Consider the following 11,912-nt stretch of genomic DNA (forward strand, 5'->3'; position numbering starts at 1 on the left):
TGTTTTTAACTCTCTGTGGATGATCATAATGCAGAACAATTAAAGCCCTGTGTTTTAATATTAAAATCTATCACGGAAGATCTATGTCACTGCATCCCTTTAAAAGACCTTTATTGGTCTGTTTACCTCCATAAGGCTTGTTTCATGTGGAGTAAAAACATTAGGCTGCATCTATGCATAATTTCTATTCCACCTGGGAGGAACTGTGCTCATTTAGTGGAGCAATCAACAGCTCCACTGTCTGTTTTCAGGCATAAAAGTCTTTGAGCTTTTTTTTCCAGTGGTCATCTAATTTTGCATTTGTAATGCAATGCCCAGACTTGTCACTGTTAAAAACTTGCTGAATTATCCATAATGCATATGTCTGGTGCCCTAAATACTGCTTAGGGATGGTAATATGGTGTGGTCTGTACCCTTCCAAGCTTCTGTTTCATCTCTGCTGGGTGGGTTTGGGCAGGTGATGGTGTTGGCAGTCAGGAGAGGCTGGGCAGTGAATGGGGCTGAGGAGGAAACTCTAAATGCTTCCTGTGAGGGGTACCCCTGACTCCTCTCTCCACCTTCATCATGTTTGCTAGAGTTGGTAATGCTGCTGGAATGGTGGTCAGGCACAGAGTGCACCCTGTTCTCAGACGAGGCCACGGTGAAAACCTTTGGGAAGGAACATGTCATCATCATCCTGAACCACAACTTTGAGATCGACTTCCTGTGCGGCTGGACGATGACGGAGCGCTTTGGAGTGCTGGGGGTATGTGGGCCATGAGCTTTCCCTTCCTCTGCAGGGTGGCAGGTCTGCCTAAAACCCATCTATAAACACTTTCTTTGCATTTAAGTTCCCAGATCCAACTCAATCATCTTAGCTTTAATGTGTTTGACCTCATTGCACAAATCAGCAGATGACATTTTTGGATTGTCACTTCTGTTTTCTCTCCAAGAGTTCCAAAGTTCTTGCTAAGAGAGAGCTGCTCTATGTGCCCCTAATTGGCTGGACGTGGTACTTCCTTGAGATTGTTTTCTGCAAAAGGAAATGGGAAGAGGACAGAGATACAGTCATTGAGGGATTGAAACGTTTGTCTGATTATCCTGAATATATGTGGGTAAGTGTTGAGTCCCTCCTCTGGTATTGGCTGCTGGCAGTGAAGCAGTGACAGACTGGTGCCTGTGGCTTTGTGTGTCAGGAGAAGGTGTGCTCGCTTCCCAGAGTTGTCACAGAAAAGCCATGCTCTGTTTCAGGAGGTCTTTTGGGATATGCTGGTAGAAAAGTGCTGTTTGCCTATTGGTAAGGGAAACCATTTGGGAAACAGTTCAGAAGCTTGAATCATTAATAAATCAGGCTTGTGTGATACAATGATTCTGTCCAAACTTATTTTTGCCTATTTCAAAAAAACCCTTACATTTGATTGCTACATCTGTATAATATTTTCTCAGGTAGGCTGAAAAGACACATCGACAAAAAAATCTTTTTTGGAGAAGTGAATTTGACTGCACAGGCCATGGATTTTGATGGAAAGTTCCTGTTAGTGTGTTCATTGATCTGTGAAATTGCAGGTTTCCCAAAAAGTCTCTGTGAGAACATATGGCAAGCTTATATCTGCTTCTGCAGTTACATTTTTTCCTTTTTATTTTGACATTATTTAAAATCAAGGGTAAAACATCTCTGTTTCATTGTGGCAATGCTGTTAAACTTCACTGCAGCAGCACAGTGGTGTAATCAACCCATTAACCTTCTTACAGCTTTGAATGCAAAGGTTTTGATAAATTCTCAATTTTACTTTTATAGCAGCACATGTAATGTACAATTATTTGGCTTATAAAACATTAAGGGGCTTTTTATGCATTTTAAGTGAGTTTTCAGTATTATCCAGTACAGCTTGTTAAAATTAATAGTGAAACATTAAGCCTTAACTAGAACATTGTGAATGCATTGTAATTTTCTACCATTATAAAGATAGAAAAAAGTAAGAATCTGGAGAATGTATTTTAAGCTACTTAATTGCTTGAATATATAGATATGAATTATATTGAATATATCTTTGTGATGAGTGTGGGGAAGAAAAGAAAAAACAGAATAAACCCTACCAATTAGAAAATCTCACGACTGAACTTGAGCTTCAGATCTATACATTTTAATGATTCTACAACTGAGAACCAAGGACGAGTCTCTAGGGAAAACAACTAGAAAATAGAAGTGCAAAATGTAGTTAGCATTGATTATTTAAATCAAGGCTTCCTGCTTGATAATTGAAATCATGATTAAAATTGACTTGAGTGGATCAATTTCCTAATTTCTGTGCATTCTAAATGCCACAATTAGGGCTGTCTCTTTGCCACCTTAAATTTGGTACAAGTGTTGTTAAATGCAAAGGTAATGGTAAATGAGCTGGGAGTTGGTGCTTATGCCTAATACTTGGTGAAGAGGTGAGACAACTGAAGTGTGTGCACATGTATGTTTATCTTGGACAAATTTTCAGTATACTGCTGGATTTTTTTTGGTATCTCAAGATATCCTTGGGGTTTTTTTTTGCTTTTGTCTTGCACAGTTTCTGCTGTACTGTGAAGGAACTCGTTTCACAGAGACCAAGCACCGCATCAGTATGGAAGTAGCTGAATCCAAGGGGTTGCCTAAACTGAAATACCACCTGTTGCCCAGAACCAAAGGTTTCACCACTGCTGTCCAGTGTCTCAGGGGAACAGGTACTGCCAAGCTTTGCAGCACTTGTAATCTGTTGTTTAGCACCAGCATAGTCTGCTCTGTTATTCGTTACAATTAGTGAGCAGGCAGTAATGAGGAATCCAGCATGTCAGCTGGTAATTTGTAAATTGCCACAGAACTGTCAGATACCAGTCTTAAAAAATACTAAAAACCTTTTTATGTTGCTTAGTTCATCAAGTCATCTGGTGTTTTACAGAGCTGGGAGTGTCAGGGGGCTGGTGCAGATAAATGTGGTGTGTAAACACAGAATAGTGGAGGACTCTGACACATCATTAATGCAAGGCTTGCACAAGGCTCTGTGCTGTCTCAAGCAAGGATGCCAGAAGGAGCTTGCTAGAATTGCTGCTGTAACAGTCCTGTTTTATTTTTTTTCCCTAACAGTTTCAGCAGTGTATGATGTAACACTAAATTTCAGAGGAAACAAGAACCCGTCTTTATTAGGAATTCTTTATGGAAAGAAATATGAAGCAGATATGTGTGTAAGGTGAGCATTTACTGATGGAGGTGAGGCCTAAGATGCATAGCTTAGCATGTTGAAGTTTATTCAGATTTTACAGGGTGATTTCCTTTCCTGTAGTCCACTTCTCCTTGCCCTTCACCTTCAGTGGTCCCTTGTAGTAAATAGTCTAAAGCTCCTTTACATGCCAGTTTCTCTCCCTCACTCACATGGTTTCATCAGCAGATTAAAAATTTAAAAATGCTGAAATTCAGACATCCTGTGAATGAGGTGGGACATTACTCACATTCCTCACTGTTCCTTTGCCTCAAAGAGTAGCTGTTAACAGCTAACCCCATGCAGCACGTACACATTTGCATGCACAAACACCCCTTCTCTTTCTTGCTTTCTCCTTGCTGCCTTCTGCTTCAAAGGCTTCTTTGTGATCATAAAAACTACCAATTCTGTTGAATTTCTTCTTTTCCCTTTTATGTTTGTACCTGAGACATGACCTGGTTATTCTTTCCAGAGTTCTTTAGACACTTTGCTTCTGCTTCTCTGGGGGATTCACCCACCCTTTGGAAAACACTGCTGTATTCTGGTCATGTGATTGATGCTTGGTTTTCTAAAGTTGAAAAAAAATTTTAAAAGCCTTTTTCCTTCCCCCCACACCTTTCCCCTATGTTTGGGTCTGTGTGTTGCTGCAACATCTGCAACATTTTAGTTTCTCATCTGAAAAGAATACTGTGGAGCTGTCCATGGAGAGGTGGAGTTGCTCATTTGCAAGGGGTTTCATTTTCACTATTTACACTTGCCAGACATATTCCTGATGAGGAAAGTGAGCAGACAATTTGCCAGCCAGCAAAACAGCTGGTCAGGCAGTTCCACCTGTAATTCCACACTGATAGCAAATGCATGTAGGATATCTAGCTGGGTCTGAGGTGCACATGCATGGATGCACATCTGTATAATTATTAATTATACACTGAACTGTGGCAGCCTTCAGTTAAATATGCTTTTTTTCTAATGGAGGTGCAATTTTCTTTCATTTCTTGGAGAGGTAATGGGAGGAAAGAAGAGAAATGTAGTTTTCAATAGAGTTAGAAGAGGTTTGGGTTTGTAAAAGTCTGTTGAGGGTGATGTTGCCAGGTAAAATTACTAATTGCACCCTGCAAATGGCTGTGCTTAGATAATTAGATTAACAATATGATTGTGGATGGAATGAATATTCTCAAGGTGCTTTTCTACACTTTTTCTCTCTTTTGGGGAAGAAGCTATGAGAGTAAGGAGACTGTTTTCACAGATGTTTTGCTGAAAATGGAGCATGCCCTTGTTGTGCTAACAGACTTAGCGTGGCTCAGAGAAGGGAAGCACATAAGCTCTTGTTCTTGGTATGTGCAGACATAGTTACCTGTGCAGAGGTAAGCAGCTTAGCTCTGCAGTGGATCCAGTCTTTATCCCGACTGCCTCCAGAGGAAATAATCAGGAAGTCACCAAATGTGATTGCTGTGAGTCCCCTCTAGTGGTGACAGCAACACCGCAGTGACTTCACCAGAAGGCTTTCAGCAAATGGCTTTTCACTGAGCTTTTATTGAGCATTATTCATATGAAATGAGCAGTTTCTCTTGTTAGAGCTCATGTAAGTAAATCTGCCAGATCTGTTGTTCAGTGGGCTTATGGGATCATTAGAAATGAATTAGAACAAATTCACAGAATCATAGAGGGTCTGGGCTTGGAAGGGTCTAGAAAACAGAAGAATGCAGGGGAATGGTTGGCTCTTCATCACTACAGAGAGGCTCTGACAAGGCACCTGTTCTCAGTGAGGTCAAGTCAGGGCTGGCACTGGGCAAAATTGTCACCCCCAGAACCATGTGCCTCAGTCTGTGGGGCTGCAGAGGCAAAGAGGGACAAGTGCAGTCACTGCAGATGTTTGCCTTAGGGATGGTATAAAGTGAATGTTTCGTTGCCTTTCCCATTGCTTCCAAAATACGGTTTTCACTACCAAAATGTAGCCAACAATTATCCTTGGGTTTTCCACTTGCTTTTCTTTTCCCAGCTCCGAGTGACTCAGTCTGAGCTCACTGGAAATCAGCCAGTGGTGGATCTGGTGAAGGAGGAACAGTGTTTGAATGGGAAATGATGATTTTACTGATGTGCTCTGAAACTGACAGGAGCTTGTACAGTTTCTTTTGTCTAAAATAGCACCCAATTCCCAGCCTAAAACCTCAGATTTTAAGTGCCAGTTCTCTGTGTTTAAGACCTCTGCCATCAGTGACACTATTGCCTGTGATTTCTGCCCTTTAGTGAATGGAAGATCTTCCCTAGGAGAGGCGTAAAACCAAATACCTGATTTTCCCTTAATTCTTTTTGTTGTTGTTGTTGTTTTTCTTCTTTCAATTTTTTTAATCTCTCTACTAAACTAGGAGATTTCCTCTGGAAGATATCCCTCAAGATGAAAAGGAAGCTGCAAACTGGCTTCATAAGCTTTACCAGGAAAAGGTAAATAGCTTTACTTTCTATTCTGCCTTTTGGGACTTGCACAGGGGAGTGTATTAAGTCAGTGAGTAATACACACTCTTGCACTGGATGGAGAGGATATTATGTATAACTAGGCAGCCATCCCTCAAAGTGCTGGAAGGAGCAGGACTGAGGAGCCCCTTGGCAGCAGAGGGCTGGGTAGTGAGGTCTCAAATTGCCAGGAAGCACAGTAGAATTCAGAGATATGCCTGAGCTGTGGAAGACTAATAGCAATCCAGTGTCTTTTTACATTTTTCAGCCCTTGGATCTCTGTCTCATGCATTTCTAAAGGCTCCATTTTCCCTGTGGGTGTTTTTAGGCACTTGAGAAGAGTGATAACTGTCTGTCAGGGACAGCCGGTCCCAGCTTTCAGCTGCAATTGTTCTTTGCTTTCATTTTTCTTCCACTGTCACTTTCCTTCTGCCTCCTGCTAATACTTCTGCAGTGGTGTGTGACATGGGACAGACAGTCCCTGGGATCTGCTGCCAGGGACTGATAAAACATGTGCCCAGCATGCCTTCAGATGGCTCAGAGCTTTTCCTTGTGTCATTTCTTTTTCTAACCTTAGATGGTTAGAAAAATCCATTTTTCTCGACCACAGATTTAACACTTCTGTGGGGAGTAGGAGAGAGCTGTAATTGTTGTTCAGCCCTAAGTGGTGGATTATTGAACTTGAAAAGTGTATCTTGATTTCTGTGTTGCTGATCTTTTGGGAAGACAGCAGAGCACAGAAAGGTAAAGTGTCCTGGGCTTTCCCCAGCTATGATGACCTGTGCTGCAACATTGCCAAGCTTATGCTCAGTCTCTAGGTAGGCAGCAAATTGTTCTGAATTTCATTGTATTTATTTCAACCTAATTTGTTTGAATATCTGAACTCTGATTTAGTTAAGGAGAGAGGTTATCTTACAAAGAGCAGTAGCTCATGATCTTTTCCCCCCACCTCCCTTAGCAGGTCTACAAAACCAAATAGTGTTGGAGGTTGAGAAAGGCTTCTAAGAACAGAGTCCAGCTGTCAACCCAGCACCAGCACCATGCTCACCACTAAACCACATCCTCAAGTGCCAAATCCACAGGGTTTTTTTGAGCACTTCCAGGGATGATGACTCTACCAGTTCCCTGGACAGTCTTACTGCTTTACAACCCTTTCCTAATGTACAGTCTAACCCTCCCCTGGTGCAATGTGACACCATTTCCTCTCGTCCCTCCTGATGTTGGCTGTACCTCTATTCAGCTTTGTTGTGAGGTGTTGACAGGGAGGTATTGCTTATGGACATGGGTATTATACATATTGATCTTTTATACATATTGATCTTACAGTGTTAGCAATACTTTGTAACTGGAATCCTCTCATTCCATTTATTGCAATGACTTTGTAACTGGAATCCTCTTCATGCACAGAGGATATGTCCTCCAAAGGCTGGTTTTGGCAAGGAATGCTTTGCACTTTTCAGTCCTTTGTAAGGGAAATTTAAAAAGTAAGAAATAAAAATTAGAAATAGCTGGACTTGAGCCATCCTTGGTAATGCCTTGGAAACCTTAAAGAACAGTCTTACAGACTGAGGGAAGGTGGAGGGGGCCTTGTTCTTTTGAGTGGTGTGTTCAGGCTCAGCTTGGGCTGCAGTGGCTCTGTTGCAGGGCTGGGATTAGGGCTGGTGTGGTGCTGTCTCTGCTCTCAGCTCATTCCTTGCCCTCCCCTCCTGGCTCTCCACACAGAATTTTTCTGCTGTGCTTTGCTGAATCATGCTGACCTTTCTGGAAGTAAAAACAGGAAGGAAAAGCACCCAGCTAAGAGGGTTGGTAGTGTCTGAACTGTGTCTCTGGCCTGAAGCTGCCCTAAATTCTTAAGCAATTAATTAGCAAGATGAAACTATTTGGTAGTAGAGAGGATGATAATGTTTCAGTTTTTGATGGTGCCAAAATTGCCTTCAAAAGGCTTAAAGGTCACTTGGATGGTCAACAGAAATGCCCAAATAAGTGACAGCAGATGGAATTGGATGCTGTGCCCTTTTGATGAGTTTGTAGCACAGATACTGTCCTGAATGTTGTCCTGGAGCTGACTAATCTTGGGCTGCTTGGTGCAAACATTATAAACCTGTTTTCTTTTTCCCCCAGGATGCTTTGCAAGAGATGTATAATCAGGAAGGTGTATTTCCTGGCAAGCAGTTTAAACCTCCTAGGAGACCATGGACTCTCCTAAACTTCCTTTTTTGGGCCACAGTTCTCCTCTCTCCTCTCTTCACATTTGGCTTCGGAGTTTTTGCAAGTGGATCACCTCTCCTTATCCTTGCATTCCTGGGACTTGTAGGAGCAGGTAATAAAAGCAGAGAAGATGCTAAGCCCAGTGTGACACATAACAGGATCCTATACCTCCAACAAATCCTGTGTCTTGATTAATGGGAATGGGAATGAGAATGGGACTTGCAGGAAAATATTTGGAGCTCATTCATTAGTCTTTCTGTTGTACAGCATTTTTATTGTTTCAAAAGATTTAATCTTTTGCAAACTTAAGCAAAAACTGTAGTGATAGCAGGTGAGTCGTGTAGCCCATTATTATGGTGCCCAAAGGAAAAAATACTTTCACTGGACAACCTGTCTGAGAATTTAAAAAAAACAGAGAAAACCATCACCACAAACAAAAAATACATAAATACCACCAAAATTTCCCTTCCCCCTGCCCCCCAACAAAAAACCCCTAACAATAAAAGAAGGGGAAGTAGAGGGAGGGGATATGCTTCAGTGTTCATGCTACATGTCCTGTTAACCAGGAGAAGCAATAATGATATTTTTAAATCCGGATTGTCCCTCTCCTTGAGTGTCATTTGACCTGTGAGCCTTGTGCAGCCTCGTACAGTGCACTGTTGGTCACTGCTGACTTGGGGATTGGGTTCTGCTCGTGTGCTTACATGTAACTCCCTGGATGCTTGGACTGTTTTTAATGTGCCTCTCATTTCTCTGTTATATTTTAAAGCTTCCTTTGGAGTTCGTAGACTGATAGGAGTAACTGAAATAGAAAAAGGCTCCAGCTATGGCAACCAGGAATTCAAGAAAAAGGAATAACTGACGGCTGCAGTTCAGCACATATAACCAGACTATGGTATCCGATTAACTTCAGTTAAAAAACAACAACAAACACTTAGAAACTATCTTTTTCTTAATAACTGATGACTAATATTAATGAATAAAACTTGAGCCAAGAATGAAGAAGGTGGAGGCATCGACTGAAGAGAATGCACCAACCTTCTGCCTGTTCAAGGATTACTGTAGTCAAGCTGTGGGAGAAAATCTGGGGTGGGGTGGAAGAAGAAACTAATTTTTCTTGCTTTGTTGGGGGACTTGGGGTGGGGGAGAAAAGAGGGCATTGGCAATGGCCACGTGTATCTTCAGATGACTGAAAACTGGTTTCTGTCAAGAGCACTACACTCACTTTTACAACAGGAGCCATTGAATGTTTCCTCTTGCTAAAGCCAATGTAACATTTATTGATTTCCAACTTCTCTTACTAATGAGCCAGGAAAAAACACCCTCTTTAAATGAATTGACAGGTGTTCGTTGGGTTAGAGTCTTTTTGGCTGTGTTGTCGTGGCTACAGATGAAATCCTGTTTGTATGTTACACTTTTTATTTTCAGGCAACATCTTAAGACTTCTGTAAGGCAGGAGACAGTGGAGTTTGGAAGCAGTGTGTTATCCATCAGCACATCCCATAGAACAGATCCAATGGGATAACACTCTCATCCTATCTCCTGCTAACTGCTCAAGGCTGTTTAATTTCAAAATCTTACTTCAGTCTTGAGTGCTGTTTGCCCTGTTTCACATCAAACATGTTCCATAATTTTGAATCTGTTTGGGCCCGTTTGGTTTTTTGTGGGTTTTTTTAATTAGTGGTTGGCTGTGGGATTTAGAGTTGTGCAAAGAAGGAAATTTTTTCAATTCTCCTTATATTTCTGTTTGCATCTCTCATTACCAAAGTCCAGTTCAGCCAACCTCTCTCAGTAAACTGGGAGGCAGCACTAGAAATCAGCACAATAGCTTTCAAAATGTCTTCTTTTGTAAAAAATGTGAAAAGGAGGGGTCTGTAGCAGTCAAATTTGGAATGCTGGTATCTCTTGAACTTCTAATGAGAGTTTCAGCATGGATTGAGATGGGGCCAGGATTTTACCCTGTGTGTGTCAGGATAGGATGTGCTGCTCTTTTGACTTGGTCATGCTTTAGATGTTCATGTGAAGTTTTTTGCAAGGTGGGCTGTGCTGTTGAAGCGTTAGAAAGAGTATAAGGTCTCTTCAGGGATTTTAAGTATCTTTAGTTTTGCTTGTTGACATTTTGGTCTTTTTCATTTAAAATTAGAGCTCAGAATCATGTCTGTACCTGTCTCCCTTTTTTCCTTTCTTCCTTTCCTTTTTTTACAAACGCACATTTGGAGGTTTCTGTAGGTTGCTGCTGTATGCATAGCTGGGGAATTATTTGCAAACAGATGGTAACTATACCTGTATGTTCAAGTCTGAAGGTCACAATCTGCATTTGGCTGCTTGCAGAAAGTGGGTGAAATGAGTTGCAGATCTACAGCTGAGGGCAGAAGCTAACCCTCAGGGTCTGTATCTTTAACCCTGCTGCCACTAGAATATTTATCTCACTTTTGTAAAGAGCAGATTTTATCAAAGCACCGGTTGTTGTTTTCATCTTTGCTCCAGTAACCAAGATAAGAGAGTAATAATTTACCTTCTTTCCGAATTTGCTCTTAAATGTTGGAATGTAACCTCTTCTCCCACAGGTTTTTCTGTTTTCAAACACTGGAAGAGCAATTTTGTAACTTAGAAAAATATTTTACTTGGGGTCATTAATCACTTGTTCTGTCATGCACTTGATTTTTATTTGTGGTCTTTTCAACAAGAGCATTTGAAGGCTCACCTGAGTTCTGTCTGTCTCCTGTTAGACTCCACCTTGCTGAATCATTGTACCCAGACCCCCAACGTTAGTGTGTCATCTTTGTCCCCTCAATAAATCTTCCCTAAGAGGGGGGCTGCAAATCTGTTGCAAATGTTAGTGGAATTTGAAATATGCTATGGGAACTGAGGAGAGCAGAGCCTAGCCATAACTCTGTTTTCCTTGCTGGATGTTTTTGAAATTTTCCTTCAAATACAGTCAGGCATCCAAATGCTGATAAAGTTAACTCTGGCTTTTCCCTGTTTTTAACCAGAGGACTGAGAACAGTGGGGGGGGTTCTTTTTTTTTTTCCTTTTTTTTTTTCTTTCTTCTTAAGTAATTCAGTAATGGGTATAGTTCTTGCTTCCTAGAAAGATGTTACAAATGCTGTATACTTGCTTCCTGAAGATGATATTGAGTATATATAAATTGTACTGGCTTAGCAGAAGAGGCTTGCTAAGCAGGCTGACCATTGACTATGTTTTATACTTACATTTTGAGCAGTATATTAATGGGCATGACGAGAATGTCACAAAATAAATCTCTTCTTAATGCTGAGAAGAGGGGAGCTGCTTAGAGGAGAAAGGAATTAATAGCCTTTCTCTTTACAGGATCCTTTTCTCCTCTTAGTGCATGTAACTCCCTATTCAGGATCATGGGATTAGTGCATGTACATCAAGGGGAGAATAATCAACATTTCATATTTTCTTATCATAACTTATTGGTCATGCTTTCTTTTTGACAATATAATAAATACATCATCAGATACTTAAATTTTGCTCTTCTAAACAGACATATCAGTAACCACTTGAAAAACTGAAACCTACAGCAGTGCACAAAACAGTACAAAACCAACACAAATCTCTTCATTTTGAATTTTATCTCTCAAATAGGGGTTTTTATACTCGCGCGCGCACACGTACACAGAGTATGTATCAATTAAAATGACTGGAAATAGCTGAAGTTAATGTCACTAATGAAGATTAGCAGGTGGATTGGATTGGATTGGAAAAGTGAGCATAGATTTTATATCATATTTTCTTCTGGTTTAATAGAGCATAGCTTGTATATTTGACTACCAAGCCCTTTAAGAGCAATAATAAACAAAAATATATCATGTTTTTCGTCTTTTGCTTTTCAACCATGCTAGGTTTAATAAACTTACAGCTGTGGGAGTGTTTTTTCTCTCCATCTTTCAGAATTTTCATTTATTGTTTATTTGTTTGGAGTAAATAGAGTTTTCCAGTATGGACTTGCAAGCTGACTGCCCTGGAGCTCAGCATTGACTCCGAAGAGGAACGGTTCTCAGACTAACATGGGCAGATGATAGA

At 40.8% G+C, this 11,912-nt stretch overlaps 1 protein-coding gene across 6 annotated transcripts in view; it reads left to right on the forward strand.

The window, feature by feature from the left end:
• Positions 1–11,700, forward strand: part of AGPAT3 (1-acylglycerol-3-phosphate O-acyltransferase 3) — an 87,098-nt gene extending 75,398 nt beyond the window's left edge. For all 6 annotated transcript variants that reach the window (XM_084224431.1, XM_084224433.1, XM_084224430.1 and 3 more), the window contains 7 exons: positions 576–745; positions 933–1,094; positions 2,538–2,691; positions 3,092–3,194; positions 5,570–5,645; positions 7,776–7,974; positions 8,632–11,700. In XM_084224431.1, coding sequence (XP_084080557.1) covers positions 576–745; positions 933–1,094; positions 2,538–2,691; positions 3,092–3,194; positions 5,570–5,645; positions 7,776–7,974; positions 8,632–8,720 — 953 coding nt within the window. In that variant the 3' untranslated portion in view covers positions 8,721–11,700. The remainder of the gene's footprint in view (positions 1–575; positions 746–932; positions 1,095–2,537; positions 2,692–3,091; positions 3,195–5,569; positions 5,646–7,775; positions 7,975–8,631) is intronic.
• Positions 11,701–11,912: the final 212 nt, after the last annotated feature.

This window comes from Fringilla coelebs (genome assembly GCF_963513975.1).
Source record: "Fringilla coelebs genome assembly, chromosome: 2".
Taxonomy (NCBI): domain Eukaryota; kingdom Metazoa; phylum Chordata; class Aves; order Passeriformes; family Fringillidae; genus Fringilla; species Fringilla coelebs.